The sequence below is a fragment of the Mesoplodon densirostris genome, chromosome 11, assembly GCF_025265405.1.
Source record: "Mesoplodon densirostris isolate mMesDen1 chromosome 11, mMesDen1 primary haplotype, whole genome shotgun sequence".
Taxonomy (NCBI): domain Eukaryota; kingdom Metazoa; phylum Chordata; class Mammalia; order Artiodactyla; family Ziphiidae; genus Mesoplodon; species Mesoplodon densirostris.
Window position 1 is genome coordinate 75,705,546 of NC_082671.1, and position 26,854 is coordinate 75,732,399.

Consider the following 26,854-nt stretch of genomic DNA (forward strand, 5'->3'; position numbering starts at 1 on the left):
AGGGAAGAGCATGGAGCAAATTCCAGGAGATTGAATGTGTGGGGAAAAGAGAAGTAGTTTGGTTTGGCGGGAGGGAAAGAGGAATGGTAGGAAGTGAACTCTGGAACCCTAAGTTAGTCAAACAAAGTAATTTGTTCTTTATTCTATAGAGAATGAATTTTTGAAGACCTTTTTACAGGAAAGTGTGCCTCAGGAAGATTTCATATTATGTATAAAATGGATAAGAGTGGAGAGAGATTGTTGGTAGGCAGAGCCATTTCAAGGCATTGCAGCAAATAATACTAGCAAGAGATAACAAGGGATAGAATTACTGTAGCACGAATAGAAGTGATAGGAAGGAGGAGACTAAAAAAATAATAAATAACAGTTATATAATCATGCTTACTATGGGTCAGGCACTGTTCTAAGAGCTTCACATATGTTATTTAATTCTCACAACAGTAGTATGATATGGGCCCTGTTACTATTCCAGTTTAACAGATGAGGAAATTAGAACTTTTCAGGATTGATTGAGGGATAGTAACTTGTTGCTATCAATTGTTAAATTATGGGACATCTATGCAGTGGAATACTAAGAAACCATGAAAATTGATGCCATAGAAGTATGTCTGTTGCTTTGAAAATATGTTCACTATGTGTTAAAACAGGTTTACAGTAAATATAATATTTCTGTTTTGTTCTACTTTGAATGAATATGCTAATTGTCAATTTTATAACTTTTATGACATTTTAAAGAAGTGTATGTTTCTCTCTTCTTTACCCCCACCCCAAACTCCCTCTCCCCAAGGGTAGCTATTATTAATAGCTTGGTGAATATCCTTCCAGTTAACAAGTAGATATATGCAAAGTAAATTTTATTTTATCAAAATAATATATGCAACAGTTTTAAAAGTCATAGTGCAAAAAGCCTTATAACGAAGGACAGCATCACTGATATGTTCTCCTCCATCCTGCTCTTTTTCTTTTCTTCACAAGTCTTTTCTGAAATACCTATTTGAGTCCACTGTATCTCTGCAATCTTTATGTGAAATTATAGTGATATAAACAATAACATCCATGGAAGAAAAACACCATCAATAACATCTATGGGAGAAAAACATCATACTGCAATACAACTTCTGTTCCTTTGTTTTATAAAGTGCCAAAACAAAATTAACTTTATGGTTGCAAAACTTTTTCCATTGCTTCAGTCCACGTCATTCTGTACAATGTTTGTTTGGTTCATAGAGTATTTATTGAAAAGCATTAAGAACGCTTATTCAGCTTGTGAACAAGAAAGGGAAAAATAAAGGGCTAATTATTAACTAATCCAGGCTTACTTGTTCATTTTATAAATGAATAAGATCCTTTTTTTTTCTTTTCCCATCTTGTTGTCTATCATTGACCTGCTGGTACTATATAAAAACTTTTCTACCAAAAAAGTAAAATATGGTGAACTCTTGCTACTTACTACCAGCTCTGGTAGAGAAGATACTGAAACTAATACTACAAAAGAGATATGAGGATTATCTCTGCCTTGGATTATCCTTCCAGGACATTTTAGTTTTGTACTGTTTAAATTTAAGAAAACTTAAAAATTGCTAGTTCATTCAACTTCTTAATTTTTGATCTGAGTACTACAGGCTCTAAAATTTCTTTTGCCAAGCAAATACAGAAAACTAGATGCTTCCCGATAAACATTTACACTGAACATGATAAGTTATTTATAGTTATGGATAATTTTACAAAACTTAGATACTTTAATATTGCTCTAACAACAAACAACAACAATATTCTCCCCAAAGTATTTGCACATTGGCAGTGGTGGGTTGGGATGGGGATTGGGTATTAGGGGGGTAACTCCAAACCAAGACAGAAAAGGGGTGTGGTGAAATATAAATGTGAGTATATATTTGTTTAAGGTCAACTGTGAGACTTCCTAAGGTGAAATGGTGGGATGCCTTTAACATCCTCATGAGTATAGCACTGCCCAAGCCTGTAGAGATGATGATTCCTAAAGGGGAAGGAATATCAAACTTGACTAGGTATACTGATGTCACTAATAACTACAGTTGTAGAAAATTAACAAGACTTTCTTGGTGAAATTCTGGGATCAGAATGGGCAAAGACAACAAAATGATCTATTCTGAATAATCTTCTAGAAAAATGCTGTCCAGTAGAACTTTCTGCAATGATGGAAGTGTTCTTCACCTGTGCTGTCCAATATGGTAGCTACTAGGCACACATGTAGCTCTTGAGAGGCCTTGAAATGTGGCACGTGTGACTGAGGAACTGAATTATTAATTTTAATTAATTTAAATGGCTACATGTGCCTAGTGGCTACCATATTGGACAATGCAGTTCTGAAATACGCCTTTCCATTCATTTTAACCACTCCTTCTCACAAGTAAGACACAATCATTATTCTGAAAGAGCACATGACCTGTAGAAAAGGCAGATAGATATTTAAGATGAAAAACAAAGAAGAAGCAGAGTAGAGAGGAAATAAGATATATCCAGCTGAGAGGAACAGAATCTAGATGAAATATTAGAGAAAATTAACATGAGGCTAACAATGAGGTTGAACTTTCCAGGGGTGATATCTCTTTTGGATTTGCTCTTGTGGACTGCTCCATTTCTTCCCAATGGAAGATGCAAAGTAAGCAGTCTTCTGCCTCTGCCCCAGAATTCCCCCAGATATCTATTATGCAAAAGACTTACTGATAATTATTTCATTGAAAAAACATCTATAGCCCCACCTGCATCATGAAACCTTTTTTGAAAAAATTAATCTGGCATTCTCTACACTCAGAGAGTTAATGCCACATAATTTAACATCTATTTATTATCAAATTCTTTTTTCTTTAATTATATTAGAAATTTGAAAATGGGCATTACACTTTCTCTCATACATAGATAATTACGATTGCTCAGAGTGATTAAATAGGATGTTACCTTTTCTTCCAGCAGAAAAAGTTCTAGATTTTACAAGGTGGCTTTCCTATATGAACTTGAATTTATTTCACCAAGTTTCAACAATGAGATTAATTCATTTAATTACTTTCTTTCTTTTTTTTTTTTTCCTCTCTTCTTTGCGGTACATGGGCCTCTCACTGCTATGGCCTCTCCCGCCACAGAGCACAGGCTCCAGACACACAGGCTCAGCAGCCGTGGCTCACGGGCCCAGCCGCTCCACGGCATGTGGGATCTTCCTGGGCCGGGACACGAACCCATGTCCCCTGCATCGGCAGGCGGACTCTCAACCACTGCGCCACCAAGGAAGCCCTATTTCTTTTTTTAAATATTTATTTATTTATTTATTTTTGGCTGCATTGGGTCATAGTTGTGGCACACGGGCTTCTCTCTAGTTGTGGCGCTCTGGCTCCAGAGTACGTGGGCTCTGTAGTTGCAGTGCATGGGCTCCAGGGTGCTTGGGCTCTGTAGTTGTGGCACGCGGGCTTTCTAGTTGTGGCACACAGGCTCAGTAGTTGAAGTGTGCAGGTTTAGTTGCCCCACAGCATGTGGGATCTTAGTTCTCCGACCAGGGATCGAGCCTGCATCCCCTGCGTTGGAAGGTGGATTCTTAACTACTGGACCACCAGGGAAGTCCCTACTTTATTTCTTTATATGATTTTTATGTTTACAAATTAAACTTTGCTAACAGTCACTCTTATTTAATGAAAGTTAGCAATTTAATTTAGGAACTTTATTAAAAAATACTGAGAGGGCTTCCCTGGTGGCACAGTGGTTGAGTGTCTGCCTGCCGATGCAGGGGACACGGGTTCATGCCCCGGTCCGGGAAGATCCCACATGCCACAGAGCGGCTGGGCCTGTGAGCCATGGCCGCTGAGCCTGCTCATCCAGAGCCTGTGCTCCGCAACGAGAGAAGCCACAACAGTGAGAGGCCCGCGTACCGCAAAAAAAAAAAAAAAAAAAAAAAAATACTGAGAAATTTGTGCTGTAATTTAAAAAAATTATAAGTATGATTTCTGGAAACAGTAATTTCTATATAAGCTGGAAATAATAAGATGATAAGACGTAAAAAAGGTGATGGGGTGGCATTTCAAATTTTAGAATAACATGATTTTACATTACTTTATGTCTTCTAAATATATATTTTGAAGAATTTAAATAATATTTTCCTCTCTCTAGATTTTTGCTTCAATGTCTTGAAGACCTTGATGCCAATCTGCGAAAATTAAACTCTCGTCTGTTTGTGATTCGTGGACAACCAGCAGATGTGTTTCCCAGGCTTTTCAAGGTTATTGGAAAAATCTTTGCATAAAAAAATAATCTTTTGTCAGAGAAGACACGTATTTGGGGTAAAGTATGGGAAATATAAGTGCTTTTAAATAAAATATTGTGGATATTTTCTCTATTTAATAAAAATGTTACACAGTGTAAAATCAGACAGTGAAAAAAATGATTTACAATGAAAAGTTTCTTTCTTCTACTTTAAACTGACAGTTCCCCTCTCAGAAGCAACAACTACTACTAGTTTGTGTATTCATTAGAAATATTCTTTGCACAAATAAGAATGCATATGTGTATGTGTTTATATACACATATTTGTGTTTGTGTGAATGTTAACCATCCCCCCTTTTTAAAACCAAGGTAAGAACATGCTATGTTATACCATTCTATGCCATGCTTTATTCACATAACCATATATTTTGGAGATTGTTCCATGTTACTTTCTCAGTGTTTTTTTTTTTTTTTTAATTATGTTTGGCTGTGTTGGGTCTTCATTTCTGTGCAAGGGCTTTCTCCAGTTGCGGCGAGTGGGAGCCACTCTTCATCGCGGTGCGCGGGCCTCTCACTGCCACAGCCTCTCTTTGCGGAGCACAGGCTCCAGACGCACATGCTCAGTAGCTGTGGCTCACAGGCCTAGTTGCTCCGCGGCATGTGGGATCTTCCCAGACCAGGGCTCGAACCCGTGTCCCCCGCATTGGCAGGCAGACTCTCAACCACTGTGCCACCAGGGAAGCCCCACTTTCTCAGTCTTTTAAATGGCTTCATAGTACAGCATTGTATAGATATGCTGTTAATTTCTTTTTTTTAAATTAAAGTATAATTAACTTACAATATCATATTAGTTTCAGGTGTACAACGTAGTGACGCAATATTTTTATAGATTACTCACCATGCAAAGTTATTATAAAATATTGACTATATTCCCTGAGCTGTATATTATATCCCTGTGACTTATTTATTTTATAACTGGTAGCTTATACCTCTTAATCCCCTTCACCAGTTTCACTCCTACCCCTACCCCACTCCCCTCTCGTATCCACTAATTTGTTCCTTTTTGTTTTTTGGGTTTTTAAAAATTTATTTATTTATCTATCTATCTATCTATCTGCTTTGGGTTTTTATTGCTACGCCCAGGCCTTCTCTAGTTGCAGTGAGCAGGGGCTACTCTTCGTTGCAGTGTACAGGCTGCTATTGTGGTGGCTTCTCTTTTTGAAGAGCACGGGCTCTAGAGTGCATGCTCAGTAGTTGTGGCACACGGGCTTAGTTGCTCCACAGCATGTGGGATCTTCCCGGACCAGGGATCGAACCTGTGTCCCCTGCACTGGCAAGTGGATTCTTAACCACTGCGCCACCAGGGAAGTCCTCACTAATTTGTTCTTTGTATCTGGTGAGCCTATGTCTGTTTTGTTATATTTGTTTGCTTGTTTTTTAGATTCCACATATAAGTGAAAACATACAGTATTTGTCTTTCTCTGTCTGACTTATTTTCACTTACCATAATGCCCTCAAGGTCCATCCACATTGTCACAAATGGCAAGATTTCGTTCTTTTTTATGGCTGAGTAATCTTTCAGTGTCTCTGTGTGTGTGTGTGTGTGTGTGTGTACATCTTTATCCAGTCATCTGTTGGAGGGCACTTAGGTTGCTTCCATATATTGGATATTGTAAATAATGCTGATATGAACATTGGGGTACATATATCTGTTTGATTTAGTGTTTTTGTTTTCTTCAGACAAATACCTAGGAATGGAATTGCTGGATCATATTACCATATTATCTGTTCTATTTTTAATTTTTTGAGGATATAATTTCTTTCATTAGCTTTCTATTGAACATTTAGTTATTTTTACACAGGCCTTTTGCTAATACAAGTAATGCTGTCAGTGAACATCCTTGTTCACAAAAGAGAAATCTTTGCTCACATGTGCCATTACATTTGTGGGACAATTCTTATAAGACTTTCTGAGTCAAAAGGCTGTAACAATTGACATGCTACAAAACTGTAATGTTTTTAACTTGGTAGAATCTTAAAAATCTCCTAATCTTATTTCCCCCTTTTTTTTCCAAATGAAAAAATTAGTCCTAGAAGATTAAATGAGCTGACCTACATCATAAAGCTAGCTCATGGAAGTGTTCAGACCAGAAACTGAGTTTTCTGGCTTTGTTAATCTATCCCTTCCTATTTACTACCATTAGTATTCCTAATGTATATCTGTTTTTTTCTTGCAGCTGTTTGATTCATCAAATTTTTATAATAGCATTGTTTCCACTTCTAATGCACAAGAAAACAGTCCCTTTTCCTGAATGAAATAATCCGCAGTGCTGGGAATCAAACCAACACTACCTAGCCTTTTTTTCATCAGTGTGAAAGAACCTTTTAATGTTTATAGAGTTTGGCTAATACAACAGTTGTAGCTAGTGAAAATTTATTTTATAAAAGTTTTCTTATTACTGTAGCTACTTAGAGTCAGAATTTAACCTAGGTACATGGAAGAGCTCTGAGAAGAAAGGATATCAGAAACAATGGTAATAGTTTATCAGCATCTCACAAGTATAAAAGTATATGTGAATAACTGCTCAACCGTATCTAAATCCATGTGTTATAAGTAAAATGAATCTTAAGAGGATTTTAAGTACCTTTAAAATAACAAAACATTTACCTGCTTTAAAAAAATGGTTTAACTCAGCAAGTCTTTTGTGTTCTTTATTTTGAGCTTTCTTCTGCCTGAAGTAACATATTATTGGATCAAACTATCTTCTGTATATAGATGATGTCCTGTCTTGTTACTTTGGCAGAGAGGCAATGGTTTCTGCAAGGACCATAAAATACGGATATGTGAATATACTTTAATATACCTAGAGTGCTTATTATTGTATTCTGATACAGTAGTCTATATAAAATGTCATTTATGAAAACTTTCAGATTTACTTAATATGTCTGAACCATAGAGGGAGTTAATTCCTCTTTTTATTGTATTGATATTTTTATTTTTACTTTTTGTTTAGAGGTACTATATGCATGTGTTTCCAAAAAAGAGCCCAAGAGTATGTACAATAAAAAGCAGGTCTCCTTCTCACCCCTAACCCTTACACCCCCAGTTTCTCTGAGGAGGAAGATTCTTTTGTCAGTAACTAGCTGACTTGTTTACATTACTGTCTCTGATTTTATTATTCTAGTACAGCAGATAGTGAGACCTTTAATAGGTAAGTGATCCAGCTTCCCACATTGGAGGTAAAACTGGTTTAGACCTGATAACAATACCTTTAGTTTACTGGGGTTGAAATAGTGATTTCAGTACTGATGTCTCCTCTAGTGTGCACCTTCCTTCTATAGCATTCACTCATTTTATTCTGTTTATACTAAGTAGATTTAGTAATGGGGCCAGAGCATTTTTATAAACACATTTTTACACACACCTGTGTTGGATAAACTTGTTTTTTCTTATGTGTTTTCTACTTAGAATTTTTCTCAGTTAAATTCTAACTTAATATAAGCTGACAAGATGGCTTTTTTTTTCTTTTCATGTTCTACTGAAGAAATGATAAACTTAGCATACACTAACCCAGGCAAAACTTGAATGACAGTATTAATCATAGGTGTCTTATATAAATTATTATTATTGTGCAGTTAAATCTTATATCTTCTACATTTGGTGCCAGAGTGATAAGCTACCAAGACCACGCATATTCTAGGGCCTGCAGAAACTTTTTATGAAGAGTTTAAAGTATCAGTTTAAAACACTCTCATTATATCCAAGAAACAGAGACATGTGTCTAAAGTCTTTATAGATGGACACACTGAAGCATAATAAATGTTTTGTTCAAAATCACAGAATAAATCAAAGAAGAACATATAAAGCCACTAACATTTCACATTCATAAATTTTTTTTTTTTTTTTTTTTTTTTTTGCGGTATGCGGGCCTCTCACTGTTGTGGCCTCCCCCGTTGCGGAGCACAGGCTCCGGACGCGCAGGCTCCGGATGCGCAGGCTCAGCGGCCATGGCTCACGGGCCCAGCCGCTCCGCGGCACATGGGATCCTCCCAGACCGGGGCACGAACCCGCATCCCCTGCATCGGCAGGCGGACTCTCAACCACTTGCGCCACCAGGGAGGCCCCCATTCATAAATTTATATTGTGCTTTTTGAGTCATTTTGGATTCTTGCTTTATTATTTCATGGTACATGCTCATTTGAATAAGATAATTCATTCAACAGATATTGATTGAGTGCCTGCTATGTACATGGCAGTGTTCAAGGTGCTGGGGGTATACTGGTGAACCAAACAGAAAAAGTTCCTGGGCCTCCCTGGTGGCGCAAGTGGTTGAGAGTCCGCCTGCCGATGCAGGGGATACGGGTTCGTGCCCCGGTCTGGGAGGATCCCATATGCCGCGGAGCGGCTGGGCCCGTGAGCCATGGCCGCTGAGCCTGCGCGTCCGGAGCCTGCGCGTCCGGAGCCTGTGCTCCGCAACGGGGGAGGCCACAACAGTGAGAGGCCCGCATACCGCAAAAAAAAAAAAAAAAAAAAAAAAAAAAAGTTCCTACCTTCACGGAGCTTACACTATATTGGGAAGCAGACAAATAATAAGTAAATATGCAATGTCAGGTGGTGATAGGTGCTCAAATAAAATGTGGGATAGAAACTCCCAAGGTGAGGGAAGGATAGTTACTTTATATGGAATCATGGAAGGCCTCACTGATAAGGTAACCTTTGAGCAAATATATGAAGAGATTGAACCATGCAGATATCTAGGGTGTGATATATTGAATTCACAAAATTTTGCAGCTTGTTCATCAAAAGGTAGAGTTTATTTTCTCTCTCCCTTAAATCTGGGTTGGCCTTATATCTTGTTTTCACTAAGTGCCAAAGGAGATACCGAGTGCCAAAGGAGATACCAAGTTTTAAATCCTAGGCCTCAAGCGACCTTGCAGCTTCTACCTTTGCCCACGTGGAATGCTCCTTGTACCATGTAAGGACTGGGCTAGAATGTCAAATTATGGGAGACCACGTGTAGAGAGAGTGGGCCAACCAACAGCCAGCACCAAGGTCTGAAATGTGTAAGAGAGGTCATTTAGATGCTCTGGCACCAGCCAAGCTGCCAGCCGATTGCAAGCTTGTGAGTGAGCCCAGGTGAGACCAACAGAAGAACCATCTAGTTAACTGACAGACTTGGAGAATTAATCAGTTGTTTTAAGCTGCTAAGCTACTGCAGCTTGGGGAAAGAGTGTCACAGGCAGAGGGAACAGCAGTTACAAAGGCCCTGATGTGGAAGTGTGCCATGACTTATTTAGGAAAAGCAAGGAAGGAGGCCAGTGTGCTCTAGCCAGAGCACAGTGAGTGAAAATAAGAGATAGGGTCAGAGAGGTTGCAGGAGCCAGATCACAGGGCTTTACCATGTTAAGGACTTTGGCTTTTACTCTGAGTGAAATGGGATGCCATGAGAGATTTCTGAGTAGGGGAGTGACATGATCTCACTTACATTTAAAGAATCACTCTGACTGTAGAGAATAGATATTGGAGAATGGAAATGCTGTAAAGACTTAAGCAGAAAGATCAATTAGGAGACCATGGCAGTTATTTGGAAACAAGATGATGGTGACTAGGACTAGAGTAGCAGTAGGGGTGTTGAGAAGTGGTAGGATTTTGGTATATTTTTTAAATAGAGGCTATAGGGTTTGTTTATATGTGGTATTTGAGAGTCAAGGATGACTTCTAGGTTTTTAGCCTGGGCAAATGACACAGTGGGTTGCCATTTAGTGAGATGAGGAAGACTATATAGGAGGAACAAGTTTAGGGAAAAATCAGGAGTTCACCTTTTTTAACATTTTAAGTTTGAGATGCCTTTTAGATATCTGAATGTATTTGTTGAGTGGGAGTCAAGTCCAGAGCTCAGGGGAGAAGTCTGTACTAAATTTAGGAACCTTAAACATATAAATTGTGTTTAAAACCCTGAGACTAGATTCATTGAGTAAAGGAAGGGGTAATGGATGGATGTGTGGAAATTTTTAGAGCTTTACCGTTATGTTTGGGTTATTTTGTGAGATAACGTTTTTAAATGTAATTATACTACTTTAAATGCTTTCTCCCAGGAAGTTTGTTATCTATAACTTTGTTTTCTAAAAATTTTATGTTTCTTAATTATTTTCACAATATTACTCGTGACTGTTTAAGAACTGCACATCCATTTAGTGGTTCATATTATGCCTTCTGAATGGTTAAATAATTGTGATACACAAAAACAGATATGAATCTTAGTGCCTAAAATTGCAAAGTGAATATTCACTCATTTCACATGAAAATATTTTAATACTACATTCAAACTTACTGTTATATTTACTATTGAAAGGTTAACCACGTGTTGCTTAAAATAAAACTGGGGCTGAAGAGTAGATAGGGACTTCCGCCTCTGGTTAAGATGTAGAAAGTTGCAGTAGACCAATATTCCTGTCTTAACAATGTGAAGGAAGTAAATATGCCACAATATCATAGGTTTTTTGTTTCTTTGTTTTTAACCTATTAGAGAGTTGATGACACAAAGAAACATAAATAAACCAAACTGCATAGAGGGATGAGACTTTCATGGGAAAGAAGAGACCCATGGCTACGTCCCTGGAATTACAGCAGGAAGAGAAGGGATTCTACCATAGTTGAGAGTGAAACCAGTTGAAATTTTAGCAAGCTTTTTGTGGTCATATGTGGGCTGACATGGCAGATTAGAATTTCAAGAAGCCCTAGTCACAGAGTAAATTTACACCCACTCTCCAGTTCTTTCTTACAGTGCCTTCATGGAGTACCAGTGGCAGTGTGCCAAAGGCTGGGGCGAGGCAGAAGAGAGGGATCCCTCATTGAAGTGCACTGGGCATTCACTTAGTGCAAAGTAGCAGTTCACTGAAGCTGGAGATAGGACATCAGGGTAGAAAGATGCCTCCAGAGGTGTAGAAAATTAGGGGACAGGGCTAGAAAACAAAGAGAAGTCCTTAGCAACCGTAAAGCTGATGGGTAGACAGCAAAGCAGAGAGAGATGTCCAGTAGTTTGTAAAGCTAGTGACTGGGCTGTAAAGCAGAGAGAGACATCTGGAGTCTTGTCAATACTCACATCTCAAGCCATGTTGAAGAAAAATCTGAATCCTGCCCTCAAAATATTTGAAGCCAGTGGTGAATGAAATTTTATTACAGCAGCAACAAAGCCCAGACCCAGCTCAATTACTGACTCCAGCAATTCAACTTCTATCAGAGCAAAGACTATGCACTTTTCTAGAGATAAATGTTGTTTATTCTGTTTCTAGTCTTTTATAACATTGTTGTATGATCACAAATTATGAGACACATGAAGAAGCAGGATTATGTAACTTGCAATCAAGTAAAAGAAAAACCATCAGTAGAACCAGTCCCACAGTTGTTGCAGATGTTGGGATTAGAATAAAGAAAAGACTTTACAATAATTATGCTGTAGATAGTAGAGGATCTAGTCAACAGGTGAAAAACTATGTAAAGAGATGGTAATTTTAGTACAAAAATGGAAAGTATTAAAACCAAATGAAACTCCTAGAACTGAAGCATGCAATATCAGAAATGAAAATTCATTAATTGGGTTTATCCAGATTGAACAGAGCAGAACAAAAGATCAGTGAAGTTGAAGACAGTCAGTATCCCAGCTGAAGCACAAAGAGGAAGATGTTTTTAAAAAGGGAATAGAGTGTTTGAGACTTGTGGAACAGTAGTAAATGGCCGAACATATCCATAATTGTCGACCTAGAAAAAAGAGGGAGAGAGAGATTGGGACAGAAAAAAAATATTTGAAGAGAGAATTGAATTTCCAAAATTGATGGACGATATCAACATACAGTGCCAAGAAGCTCAACAAACCCCAAACAACATAAACATAAAGGAAATCACATCCTGCCACATCATAATCAATTAACTGAAAACCAAAGATAGAAAATTTTATAAGCAGCCAGAAAAGAAAAGACATATTCAGGGAAGCACACTAAGAGTGTTCAATGGTTTCTTATTAAAAAAAAAAAAAAAAAAGAGTCCAGAAGACAATGGAATGGCATTTTTAAAAAGCTAGAAATAGTAAAAATATTCATTTTTTAAAAAGAGAAGGCACAATGAAGGCATTTTCAGTCAGACAAATGCAGAGAGAATTTATTTCCATCAGATCTATACTGTAAGAAATATTAAAAGGGGACTTCCCTGGTGGCGCAGTGGTTAAGAATCTGCCTGCCAATGCAGGGGACATGGGTTCAATCCCTGGTCTGGGAAGATCCCACATGCCTCGGAGCAACTAACCCCTTGTGCCACAATGATTGAGCCTGCGGTCTAGATCCTGCGTGCCACAACTACAGAGCCCACGTGCCACAACTACTGAAGTCCATGTGCCACAATTACTGAAGCCCGTGCACCTAGAGCCTGTGCTCCGCAACAAGAGAAGCCACTGCAGTAAGAAGCCCACATGCTGCAACAAAAAGCCCCCCCCTTGCCACAACTAGAGAAAGCCCGTGCACAGCAACGAAGACCCAACGCAGCCAAAAATAAATAAATAAATTTATTTTTTAAAGGAAGTTCTGCTAGGTAAAAGAAAATAATTCTAGGCTAAAGACAGGATCTCCAAAGAAGGAAGAGCACTAAAAATATGGGTAAATATAAAAGACCACTTTTTTTTTACTTATGTATATTAATATATCCTATTTTCCTTTAAAAAGACCATTGACAGGTTAAAACCGACTAATATTGATAAATTGTAGGGAATAATATGAATATAGTGGGGCTTGAAACATACATAGAAATAAAACCTGTAACAACATCACACAAGGTAGGAAGAAGGTAAATAGAAGTATGTGTAACTTCTTACATTATTCAATTGTAATATATTATTTGAAGGTAGACTGTGAAAACAGTACATATTGTGATCTAAAATAACCCAAAGAGCTATTTCTAAAAAGTTAATAGAGGAATTTTAAATGGAATACTAAAAATATTACTCATTCAAATGAAGGCAGGTGGGGGCACAGAGGAGTAAAAGAAGAGATGGGCAAATGGAAAACTTACCAACATGATAAAATTAAACACAACTATATCAATAATTATATTAAATGTAAATGGTCTTTTTTAAACTCTCCATTTAAAAGACAGTTTATCAGACTACATAAAAAAACAAGCAAGAACCAACTATATGCTGATTCGAAGAGACACTTTAAATATGAAGAAACATAGTGTGAAATAAAGGAGACTGAAAAAGATGTACTTTGTAAGCAGTAAGATAAGTAGAATTCAAGACAAAATTACCACAGATGAAGAGTAAAGTCTCACATCAAAAATATATAACCTGGACTTCCCTCGTGGTGCAGTAGTTAAGAATCCGCCTGGCAAGGCAGGGGACATGGGTTCCATCCCTGGTCCAGGAAGATGCCACATGCTGTGGAGCAACTAAGCCCATGCGCCACAACTACTGAACCTGCACTCTAGAGCCCGTGAGCCACAACTACTGAGCCCGCATGCCACGACTACTGAAGCCCATGTACCTAGAGCCCGTGTTCCACAACAAGAGAAGCCACCACAATGAGAAGCCCGGACACCACAACGAAGAGTAGCCCCTGCTTTCCACAACTAGAGAAAGCATGCGCGCAGCAATGAAGACCCAATGCAGCCAAAAAGAAAGAAAGAAGGAAAGAAATGTATTAAAAAGTATAACCATCATGAATATGTATTATCTATTAATAGCATAAAAACACATGAATCTCAAACTGATAAAACTAAAGGGAGAAATAAATTCACAATCATAGTTCGTGATTTTTACATCTCTCATTTATTGATAGAATATACAAAAATAAAGATATGGATGATATGAATAACACTGAAATCAATTTGATGTAACTGATATTTGTAGAACACTACACCCAAGAACTAGAGGATACACATTATTTTCTTGTGCATATGAAACATTCACCAAGATAGACCATGTGTTCAGTCGCAAAACAGTTATCAACAAATTTCAAGACTGAAATCTTACAGAATAATATTCTCTGACTTCAACAGAATTAAAATGAATAGCAAAAATGAGTTCTTTCCAAGAAGTTTGATTGAATTACTGTATACATTTACTGTCCTATGTGACAGTTTTATCATTGTTAGAGATTTCAGTAATTAAAATGGGAAACAGAAGCTTAGGTTATTTTCCTTATCAAAACTATGTTCCTTGGAGCCACAATATTATGATGGTTTTTGTGCTCTTGTACATTGCATGTCTTAAGCTGAGTGCAGTTTAGGGGATCCTTTCTAATTACAGGAAGGTACTTCTTTCCTTCAACACTGTGAGCTGACCTGTGACAAATCTGTACTATACACTATGTAAATGGCTAACAAGTGAATTGCAAACCAACTGAATGTACAAATCTTAGTGCTAGTGCTGAAATCTCTTCAGAATAGAAATCAGAATAGCTGAAGTCTCTTCATCATGATCTCAAAGTTTGTTTCAAAATTTGCAGGCATCAAGTGTCAATCAAAACTGATGAAACAGTAATGAATGTTGAATTTTCATGCTTTAGGTGTAGTTCCTTATTAGAGTTTTTGGTTCTCTGCTATTTTTACCATACTGTTTCATTTAAATTTCCTATAGGCTAACTTTGTGCGATTGAAGTAAAATTGCAGTATATAAAAAATAAATAAAATTTAAAATAAAATGAATAGCAAGAGAATGGCAAATCTTTGTAACTGAATGATAATGGAAATACGGTATATCAGACATACCATATTTGAATATGGTGTATCAAAATTTATGAGATTCAGCTACAGCAGTGCTTAGAGGAAAATTAATAGCTTTCAATACTCTACTAGAAAAGAATCAAAGAACTAAGTTTCTACCTTAAAAAATAGAGAAAGAACAAATTAAACCAATAGTAGAAGAAAGGAGATAATAAAGAGAGGAATGGAAATCAATGAAACTGAAAGCAGACAAACAATAGAGAAAATAAACATGGAATAAACAATTTCTTGTCTCTCAGCTCCAAATCCACCCTTCTTTGCCCTACTTTGTGATACTGAAGCTGGATGCTGTAAATTTTCCTCCTTTGCCGGCTGGCTTGATTTTAGGTTTTGTCAATAGAAATTGCTGTTGGTTCTTTGTAAGGTCACAGCAGGAGAGAAAGGGCTTTCTTTTTGGCATCTTTATACTTTTTTTCCTAGCACCTTAGCCAGCAAATGAGCATGTGGGAGGACCAGTAGCACTTACCTCAGTAGCCCTGACCTCAGTAGCCCTCCTGGACAAGCTCCAGCTCATTCACACCCTCTGGCAAATTTCTCTGCCAGGCAGTGGACGGATTCTACAGATCAGCTCCAGTCAGCCCATACCCTGCAGGAAGTTTCTCAGCTACCAACTGGGCTGTTCCTAGGAACCAGCTCTGGCCCTAGCCCTCTGGCAGGTTTCTTCCCTACAGGGAAGGTTGTTCTTGAGGCAGCACACCCCATACAGTGAGGTGTGAATCTCAGCAGCAGGGAAGAAAGGGAACTTTCTTAATTCATTGCTTAATTATTTTCCCTCCATTTAGAGGTGGTAGCTGCTTTTGGACACCTTAGAACAATACTAGCCAACAGAAGCTACTTGTGTAATTTAAAGTTTTCTAATAGCCACCTTTAAAAAAATGTGAAGTTAATTTTTTAGATGTATTTTATTTAACACAGTATGTCTAAAATATCTTTTCAATATAAAATCATTACAAGACAAACTATTTTAACCTTTTTTTATATGAAGTCTTTGAAAACCACTATATATTTTATGCTTATAACACATCTCCATTCCAACTAGCCGCATTTCAAGTGCTCAGAACCCACTTCAGTGGCAAGTGGTTATCTACCATATTGGACAGTATATAGCCTTAACTCTTCTTCTTTTACTTGCTGACAATTCTTCAGGTTAAATTTTCCCTGTTCAAATTACTAATGTGGTTTCTGTCTACTGACTGAACTCTGATTGATTCAGAGTTCAGTTTTCTTTTGAAAAGATTAATAAAATTGATAAACTCCCAGCAATACTGATCAGGGCCAGAAAGGGAGAAAACACAAATTACCTTAATCAAGAATAAAAAAGGGGACATCACCAGAGAGTCTCTAAACTTTAAAAACATAATAAAGGATATTGTAAACATCATAATACCAATATATTGTACAACTAAGATGAAATGAAAAATATTCTTGAAAAGTGCAACTTACTAAAATTCTCAGAAGAAAGAGAAAGAAAAATTGAATAGCCCTCTTAAAGAAATTGCATTTGTAATTAAAAAAAAACTTCCAATAAGTAAAACTCCAGTTCCCAGATGGCTTTTTTTGTGAATTCTACCACATATTTAAGAAAGAAATAATACCAGTCTTATGACACTCTTTCAGAAAACTGAGGATAATATTGGGGACACTGAACTTGTTTATGAGGCCAGCATAACTCATACCAAAACTTGATGAAGAACTTTTAAGAAAGAAAAAAAAATTATAGCCAAGTGTCCCCCATAACACACACTCAGATATCCATAATATATTAACAAATAGAATTTAGCAATATTTTAAAATAACACTACATCATGATCAGTGGGGTTTATTTCAAGAATACAAAGTTGGTTCAACATTATAAAATAATAAACAATCCTATTAATAGAGTAAAGGACAGGGTATTATGATTGTCTCAGTAGATGAAGAAAAATCATTTGACAGAAGTCAACACCCATTTATAATTTTTAAAAACTTTATGCAAACTATATGCAAACTAGGAATAGAAAATTGATAAATATCAATTTGGTAAAGATTGTCCACAAAAAGTATAGCTAACATCATACTTAATTGTGAGACACAATGCTTTACACCTAAGATAGGGAGCAAAGCAAGGATATTCACTTTCACCACTTACTGAAAGTCTAGCCAGTGTAATTAAGAGTAGATAATTAACTTACCAGCTCTCCCTCACCCTCATATCCTCTATGATAGCATCCTATTTTTTTTCTAATAGTTATTATATATTTAATTATTTATTTACCTCTGTAAGTTCCTCAGTAAGTTCCAGGAGAGAGGAACCTAGCATAGGAACTGGCCTACACTAAGAATTATAATAAATACTTGGAATATGAATGAAAACTCTTTTTTGTGTGTGCTTTATTATTTTTTTACTAGATCTTTATTGGAGTATAATTGCTTCACAATACTGTGTTAGTTTCTGTTGCATGACAAAGTGAATCAGCCATATGCATACACATGTCCCCATATCCCCTCCCTCTTGAGCCTCCCTCCCATCCTCCCTATCCCACCTCTCTAGGTCATCGCAAAGCACTGAGCCAATCTCCCTGTGCTATGCTGCTGCTTCTCACCAGCCAACTATTTTACATTTGGTAGTGTATATATGTCGATGGTACTCTCATTTCACCCCAGCTTCACCTTCCCACCCCATGTCCTCAAGTCCATTTTCTGTGTCTACCTCTTTATTCCTGCCCTGCAACTAGGTTCATCAGTACCTTTTTTTTTCTTTAAATTCCATATATATGTGTTAGCATACAGTATTTGTTTTTCTCTTTCTGACTTCACTCTGCATGACAGTCTCTAAGTCCACCTCACTACAAATGACTCAATTTCATTTTTTATGGCTGAGTAATATTCCATTATATATATGTGCCATATCTTCTTTATCCATTCATTTGTTGATGGACATTTAGGTTGGTTCCATTTCCTGGCTATTGTAAATAGTGCTGCAATAAACATTGTGGTACATGTCTCTTTTTGAATTACAGTTTTCTCAGGGTATATGCCCACTAGTGGGATTGCTGGGTCATATGGTAGTTCTATTTTTAGTTTTTTAAGGAACCTCTGTACTGTGTTCCATAGTGGTTGTATCAGTTTACATTCCCACCAACAGTGCAAGAGGGTTCCCTTTTCACCACACCCTTTACAGCATTTATTGTTTCTAAATTTTTTGATAATGGCCATTCTAACTGGCATGTGGTGATACCTCATTGCAGTTTTGATTTGCATTTCTCTAATAATTAGTGATGTTGGGCATCTTGTCATGTGCCTCTTGGCCATCTGTATGTCTTCCTTGGTGAAATGTCTGTTTAGGTCTTCCGCCCATTTTTTTAACTGGATTGTATGTTTTTTTGATATTGAGCTCCATGAGCTGTTTGTATATTTTGGAGATTAATCCTTTGTCTGTTGTTTCACTTGCAAATATTCTCTCACATACCAAGGGTTGTCTTTTTGTCTTGTTTATGTTTCCTTTGCTTGCAGAAGCTTTTAAGTTTAATTAAGTCCCATTTGTTTATTTTTGTTTTTATTTCCCTTACTCTAGGAGGTAGGTCAAAAAAGATCTTGCAGTGGTTTATGTCAAAGAGTGTTTTTCCTATGTTTTCCTCCACGAGTTTTATAGTGTCTGCTCTTACATTTAAGTCTTTAATCCATTTGGAGTTTATTTTTGTGTATGGTGTTAGGAAGTGTTCTAATTTCATTCTTTTACATGTAGCTATCCAGTTTTCCCAGCACCACTTATTGAAGAGGCTGTCTTTTCTCTTTGTCGTAAATTAGGTGCCCATATGTATGTGGGTTTATCTCTGGCCATTCTATCTTGTACCATTGATCTATATTTCTGTTTTTGCACCAGTACCATACTGTCTTGAGTACTGTAGCTTTGTGGTACAGTTTGAAGTCAGGGAGCCTGATTCCTCCAACTCCGTTTTTCTTTCTCAAGATTGCTTTGGCTATTCGAGGTCTTTTGTGTTTCCATACGAATTGTAAGATTTTTTTGTTCCGATTCTGTGAAGAATGCCATTGGTAGTTTGATAGGGATTGCATTGAATCTGTAGATTGCTTTGGGTAATATAGTCCTTTTCACAGTATTGATTCTTCCAATCCAAGAACATGGTATATTTCTCCATCTGTTTATGTTATCTTTGATTTCTTTCATCAGTGTTTTATAGTTTTCTGAGTACAAGTCTTTTGCCTCCTCAGGCAGGTTTATTCCTAGGTATTTTATTCTTTTTGTTGCTGTGGTAAATGGGAGTGTTTCCTTAATTTCTATTTTTGATTTTTCATTGTTGTTGTATAGGAATGCCAGAGATTTCTGTGCATTAATTTTGTATCCTGAAACCTTACCAAATTCACTGATTAGTTCTAGTAGTTTTCTGGTGGCATCTTTAGCATTTTCTAGGTATAGTATCATGTCATTGGCAAACAGTGACAGTTTTACTTCTTCTTTTCTAATTTGTATTCCTTTTATTTCTTTTTCTTCTCTGATTGCTGTGGCTAGTACTTCCAAAACTATGTTGAATAAAAGTGATGGGAGTAGACATCCTTGTCTTGTTCCTGATCTTAGTGGAAATGGTTTCAGTTTTTCACCATTGAATATGATGCTTACTGTGGGTTTGTCATGTATGGCCTTTACTATGTTGAGGTAGGTTCCCTCTATGCCCATTTTCTGGAGAGTTTTTATCATAAATGGCTGTTGAATTTTGTCAGAAGCTTTTTCTGCATCTATTGAGATGACCATATGGTTTTTATTCCTTAATTTGTTAATGTAGTGTGTCACATTGACTGATTTGTGTATATTGAAGAATCCTTGCATCCCTGGCATAAATCCCACTTGATCATGGTGTATCATCCTTTTCATGTATGATTGGATTCAGTTTGCTGGTATTTTGTTGAGGATTTTTGCATCTATGTTCATCAGTGATATTGGTCTATAATTTTCTTTTTTGTGATACCTTTTTCTGTTTTTGGTATCAGGGTGATGGTGGCTTCGTAGAATGAATTTGGGAATGTTTCTCCCTCTGAAATTTTTTGGAAGAGTTTGAGAAGGATTGGTGTTAGCTTTTCTCTAAATGTTTGATAGAATTTGCTTGTGAAGCCATCTGGTCCTGAACTTTTGTTTGTTGGAAGATTTTTAATTATGGTTTCAATTTCATTACTTGTGATAGGTCTGTTTATATTTTCTAATTCTTCCTGGTTCAGTCTTGGAAAATTGTACCTTTCCAAGAATTTGTCCATTTCTTCATGGTTGTCCAACAACTGGCATATAGTTGTTGCAGAGTCCCTTATAATCCTTTGTATTTCTGCAGTGTCAGTTGTTATTTCTCCTTTTTCATTTCTTCTTTTAAAAATTTATTTCATTTATATATTACCTTTGGCTGTGTTGGGTCTTTGTTGCTGTGCACAGGCTTTCTCTATTTGTGGCGAGCGGGTGCTGCTCTTTGTTGTGGTGCGAGGGCTTCTCATTGCAATGGCTTCTCTTGTTGTGGAGCATGGGCTCTAGAGCGCAGGCTCAGTAGTTGTGGTGCACAGGCTTAGTTGCTCTGCGGCATGTAGGATTTTCCCAGACCAGGACTCAAACCTGTGTCCCCTGCATTGGCAGGCAGATTCTTAACCACTGTGCCACCAGGGAAGCCCCTCCTTTTTCATTTCTAATTTTATTGATTTACGTCCTCTCCCTTTTTTCCTTGATGAGTCTGGCTAAGGGTTTATCAATTTTGTTTATCTTCTTAAAGAACCAGCTTTTAGTTTTATTGATCTTTGCTATTGTTTTCTTTGTTTCTATTTCATTTTCTTCTGCTCTGATTGTTATGATTTCTTTCCTTCTACTGAGTTTGGGTTTTGTTTGTTCTTCTTTCTCTAGTTGTTCTAAGTGTAGGGTTAGATTGTTTATTTGAGACGTTTCTTGTTTCTTGAGGTGAGATTGTATTGCTATAAACTTCCCTCTTAGAACTGCTTTTGCTGCATCCCATAGGTTTTGGGTCCTCGTGTTTTTTTTTTTTTTTTTTTTGCTGTACGCGGGCCTCTCACTGCTGTGGCCTCTCCCGTTGCGGAGCACAGGCTCCGGACACACAGGCTCCGCGGCCATGGCTCGCGGGCCCAGCCACTCCGCGGCATGTGGGATCCTCCGGGATCGGGGCACGAACCCGTGTCCCCTGCATCGGCAGGCGGACTCTCAACCACTGTGCCACCAGGGAGGCCCGTCCTCGTGTTTTTGTTGTCATTTGTTTCTATGTATTTTTTAAATTTCTTCTTTGATTTCTTCAGTGATCTCTTGGTTATTTAGTAGTGCACTGTTTAACTTCCATATATTTGTGTTTCTTACAGTTTTTTTCCTGTAATTGATTTCCAATCTCATAGTGTTGTGGTCAGAAAAGATGCATGATATGATTTCAGTTTTCCTAAGTTTTCCAAGGCTTAATTTGTGACCCAGGATGTGATCTATTCTGGAGAAGTTCCATATGCACTTGAGAAGAAAGTGTATTCTGCCACTTTTGGTGGCGTGTTCTATAAATATCAGTTAGATATATCTGGTCTGTTGTATCATTTAAAGCTTGTGTTTCCTTATTTATTTTCTGTTTGGATGATCTGTCCATTGGTGTAAGTGGGGTGTTAAAGTCCCCTGCTATTATTGTGTTACTGTCGAATTCTCCTTTCAGGGTTGTTAGCATTTGCCTTATGTATTGAGGTGCTCCTATGTTGGAGCATAAACATTTATAATTGTTATATCTTCTTATTGGATTGATCCTTTGATCATTATGTAATGTCCCTCCTTTCCTCTTGTAACAGTCTCTACTTTATCTGATACAAGTATTGCTACCCAGCTTTCTTGATTTCCATTTGCATGGAATATCTTTTTCCATCCCTTCACTTTCAGCCTGTATGTGTCCCTAGGCCTGAAGTGGGCCTCTTTTCGACAGCGGGTATATGGGTCTTGTTTTTGTATCTATTCAGCCAGTCTCTGTCTTTTGGTTGGGGCATTTAGTACATTTACGTTCAAGGTTATGATCGATATGTATGTTCCTATTACCATTTTCTTAATTGTTTTGGGTTTGTTTTTGTGGGTCTTTTTCTTCTTTTGTGTTTCCCGCCTAGAGAACTTTCTTTAGCATTTGTTGTAAAGCTGGTTTGGTGGTGCTGAATTCTCTTAGCTTTTGCTTGTCTGAAAAGCTTTTGACTTCTCCATCAAATCTGAATGAGAGCCTTGCAGGGTAGAGTAATCTTGGTTGTAGGTTTTTCTCTTTCATCACTTTAAGTGTATCCTGCCACTCCCTTCTGGCCTGCAGAGTTTCTGCTGAAAAATCAGCTGATAACCTTATGGGGATTCCTTTGTATGTTAGTTTTTGTTTTTCCTTTGCTGCTTTTAATACTTTTTCTTTGAATTTAATTTTTGTTAGTTTGTTTAATATGTGTCTTGGTGTGTTTTTCCTATGGTTTATCCTGTATGGGACTCTCTGTGCTTCCTGGACTTGGGTGACTATTTCCTTTCCCATATTAGGGAAGTTTTCAACGATAATCTCTTCAGATATTTTCTCAGAGCCTTTCTTTTTCTCTTCTCCTTCTGGGACCCCTATGATCCGAATGTTGGTTCATTTAGTGTTGTCCCAGAGGCCTCTGAGATTGTCTTCAATTCTTTTCATGCTTTTTTGTTTATTCTGCTCCTCAGCAGTTATTTCCACCCTTTTGTCTTCCAGCACACTTATTCGTTCTTCTGCCTCAGTTATTCTGCTATTGATTCCTTCTAGTGTATTTTTCATTTCAGTTATTGTGTTGTTCATCTCTGTTTGTTTGTTCTTTTGTTCTTCTAGATCTTTGTTAAACATTTCTTGTATTTTCTCAATCCATGCCTCCTTTCTATTTCTGAGATTCTGGATCATCTTTACTATCATTACTCTGAATTCTTTTTCAGGTAGATTGCCTATTTCCTCTTCATTTATTTGGTCTTATAGGTTTTTACCTTGCTCCTTAATCTGTGACATATTTTTTTGCCATCTCTTTTTTTTTTTTTTTTATGAGTGGGAATGTGTTCTTTTCTTACTGGTTGTTTGGCCTGAGGCTTCCAACACTGGAGTTTGTAGGCTATTGAGTAGAGCTGGGTCTTGGTGCTGAGATGAGGAACTCTGTGAGACCTCACTCGGATGAATATTCCTTGGGGTCTGAGATTCTCTGTTAGTCCAGTGGTTCGGACTTGGAGCTCCCACCACAGGAGCTTCAGCCTGTCCCAGGCTCATGAACCAAGATCCCGCAAGCCTCCTGGGGCAGCAAAACATAAAAAGATAAAAAATAACAAAGTAAAAAATAAAATTAGACTAGGAAACTAAGAGATATTTTAAGAAGAATATAAGAGTAAAAATATAGATGAATCAACAACCAGAAGGTACATCAGTACCACAATAGTAAAAAAGAGGAGGAGGGAAAAGAAAAAAAAAGGGGGGGCGGGGGGAGGCCTTGGCTCTGGAGGGCGGGGCCTAAGCAAGGGCGAGGTTTGGATGGTGGGCCAGGCCAATGCTCAGGACCCACAGGGCTGGAAAAGGCCATGGGGGGTGGAGTTTAGGCTCAAGGAACAGAAGGGGCCCAGGCATGCCCCCAACCCCTGGTTTCATAGGTCAGGGGACCTCACCTGGGAGCCCAGCAGGCTTCCTGGGCTCGAGTGGGTGGGGCAAATGCCCTCCTCTCCTCTCCTGCTCCTCTGGTCTGGGAGGGCCCCTGCCGCCTGCCTCTCTTAATCTCCCCGGCCTCCCTCCTATGCCCCCAAGGACCTGCGCAGCCTGGAGGGGACCTTGGAGGGCAGGGGACTGGCCTGGGAGCTCAGCAGGCTCCCCGGGCCTGAGTGGGCGGAGCAATCACCCTCTGCTTCTCTCCCGCTCCTCCCAGAGGGCCCCTCCCGCCTGCCTCTCCTGATCTCTCTGGCCTCCCTCCTATTACCCCAAGGACCCGTGCCATCTGGAGGGGGCTTTGGAGGGCAGAGGATTGGCCTGGGAGCTCAGCAGTTTCCCTGGCCCGAGTGGGCAGGGCTATCGCCCTCTGCTCCTCTCCCGCTCCTCCTGCCCACCTCTCCTGATCTCCCTGGCCTCAGGGGCACCGATCCTGTCTGACCTCCACTTCTCCTCCCCCCTCAGTCCCCCTACGTCCTACCGGTTCACTTTCAGGTTCCTCCTGTCTCCTTTGGCATCAGAGTCCACCACCAGCGGCCAGCAGGCACCCTAGTTGTGGGGAGATGATAACTCCTCGTCTTCCCACACTGCCATCTTGACTCTGCCCTGAATACTTTTAATGTTTGGGGAACCTTCTCTTCCCTAGCTTTTCATTTTTTTTCTGGAGAGATGTTCACTAATTTATCCCCAGGGAAGAAGTGAATGATATCATTGGTGAGTTAATAGAAGGAGTTAGGTGAGTATCACTCATATCATACCTTTTTGCCTATTCAGTTGCAGAGAGCGCTTATCCTAGTCCCTTCTTCCATGTAATAAATTTTGTAGGGGCAGCCCACACTGCAAGGAAGGTGCTGCTTATCATTGGGTAGCTAAATCTGTTTAATTCAGGGGTAAAACATTAACAAGCTTATCTGTCCTTAAACATAACATGTTTTCTCCAGTTCAACTTTACTAATAATGTGGTCTATATCTATCTATCTATGTATACATATATATATATGTATATATGTATATATATATATATATATGTATACATATATATATATATATATATGTATACATATATATATATATATATTTATTTATTTATTTTTTTGCGGTATGCGGGCCTCTCACTGTTGTGGCCTCCCCCGTTGCGGAGCACAGGCTCCGGACGCGCAGGCTCCGGACGCACAGGCTCAGCGGCCATGGCTCACGGGCCCAGCCGCTCCGCGGCATATGGGATCCTCCCAGACCGGGGCACGAACCCGTATCCCCTGCATCGGCAGGCGGACTCTCAACCACTTGCGCCACCAGGGAGGCCCTATATATATATTTAAATTGAAGTATAGTTGATTTACAATATTGGGTTAATTTCTGCTATACAGCAAAGAGATTCAGTTATACATATATACATTCTTTTTATATATTATTTTCCATTATGGATTATCATAGGATATTGAATATAGTTCTCTGTGCTATACAGTAGGACCTTGTTGTTCATCCATTCTATGTATAATAGCTTACTTCTGCTAACCCCAACTTCCTACTCCATCCTTCCCCCCAACCTCCTCCCACTTGGCAACCACAAGTTTGTTCTCTGTGTCCATGAGTGTGTTTCTGTTTCATAGGTTCATTTGTGTCATATTTTAGATTCCATGTAAAAGAGATATCATGTGGTATTTGTCTTTCTCTTTCTGACTTACTTCACTTAGTATGATAATCTCTAGTGGCATCCATGTTGCTGCAAATGACATTATTTCATTCTTTTTTATGGCTGAGTAGTATTCTGTTGTATATATGTACCACATCTTCTTTATCCATTCATTTGTCAGTGGACATTAGGTTGTTTCCATGTCTTGGCTATTGTGAATAGTGCTGCTATGAACATGGGGTGCATGCATCTTTTTTAATTAGAGTTTTGTCTGGATGTATGCCCAGGAGTGCCACTGCTGGATCATATGATAATTCTATTTTTAGTTTTCTGAGGAAACCTTCATGCTGTTTTCCATAGTGGCTGTACCAAAATACATTCCTACCAACAGTATAGGAGGATTCCCTTTCCTCCATATCCTCTCCAGCATTTGTAGACTTTTTAGTGATGGCCATCTGACCATCAGAATCAGTGTGAAGTGATACCTCATTGTAGTTTAGATTTGTATTTCTCTAATTATTAGCGATGTTGAGCATCTTTTCATGTGCCTATTGGCCATTTGTATTTCTTCTTTGGAGGAATGTCTATTTAGGTCTGCTGCCCATTTTTTAATTGGGTTTGGTTTTTTTTCTGTTGAGTTGTATGAGCTGTTTGTATTAAGCCCTTGTCAGTTGCATCATTTGCAAATATTTTCTCCCACTCTGTAGGTTACCTTTTCATTCTGTTTATGGTTTCCTTTGCTGTGCAGAAGCTTGTAAGTTTCATTAGGTCCCATTTGTTTATTTTTGTTTTTATTTCAGTTGCCTTGGGAGACTGTGTGATCTATATTTTTACCTTTAGTTTTCTGACTTATATTCCTTTCCTTTTCAAAAAGGGAAAAGGGGAGGGAGTGTTATTGACTTGTTCTAAATTCCAACATTTACTAACTAAAAACTAAATAATTATTTGTCAAAAAAATCATAGAATTAAATTACAAACTATTTAGGAAAAAAAGTGACACAGGTGATAGAGAAGGTTTGCTATCATTAAAATATAAGGAGCTCTTACAAATCCTTAAGAGAAAAATTAACTGTGATAGAAACCCAAGAAAACATAAGCTGCAACTTACAAAGTAAGAAATATACAAATGGCTAGTAATAATGACAGCTATCATTCACTGAGAACTTACTATGTACTATGTCCTAAACAATTTATATGCATTGACTCATTTAATCTTTCAGCAACTTGGTAACATGTTATTTTTTTCCATTTTATCATGACAAACACTTATATATAGTGTTTGTTACATGCTAGGTAGCATTGGAGCTTTTCACTTTTTTCCAGCCTATAATAGAAAAACTAATTGTTAAAATTTATGTATGTTTTTCCCTCTTTCTTTTATTTTAGGAATGGAACATTACTAAACTTTCAATTGAATATGATTCTGAGCCCTTTGGAAAGGAACGAGATGCAGCTATTAAGAAACTGGCTACTGAAGCTGGAGTAGAAGTAATTGTACGAATTTCACATACATTATATGACCTAGACAAGTAAGTTTTTTTAATGGTAAAATACATAAAATATTTT

General features: G+C 38.0%; 1 protein-coding gene across 3 annotated transcripts in view; it reads left to right on the top strand.

Annotated features, from left to right (window-relative positions):
• CRY1 (cryptochrome circadian regulator 1) overlaps positions 1 to 26,854 on the top strand; it is a 97,530-nt gene that overhangs the window by 58,085 nt on the left and 12,591 nt on the right. For all 3 annotated transcript variants that reach the window (XM_060112002.1, XM_060112001.1, XM_060112003.1), the window contains exons 2-3: positions 4,132 to 4,240; positions 26,675 to 26,817. In XM_060112002.1, coding sequence (XP_059967985.1) covers positions 4,132 to 4,240; positions 26,675 to 26,817 — 252 coding nt within the window. The remainder of the gene's footprint in view (positions 1 to 4,131; positions 4,241 to 26,674; positions 26,818 to 26,854) is intronic.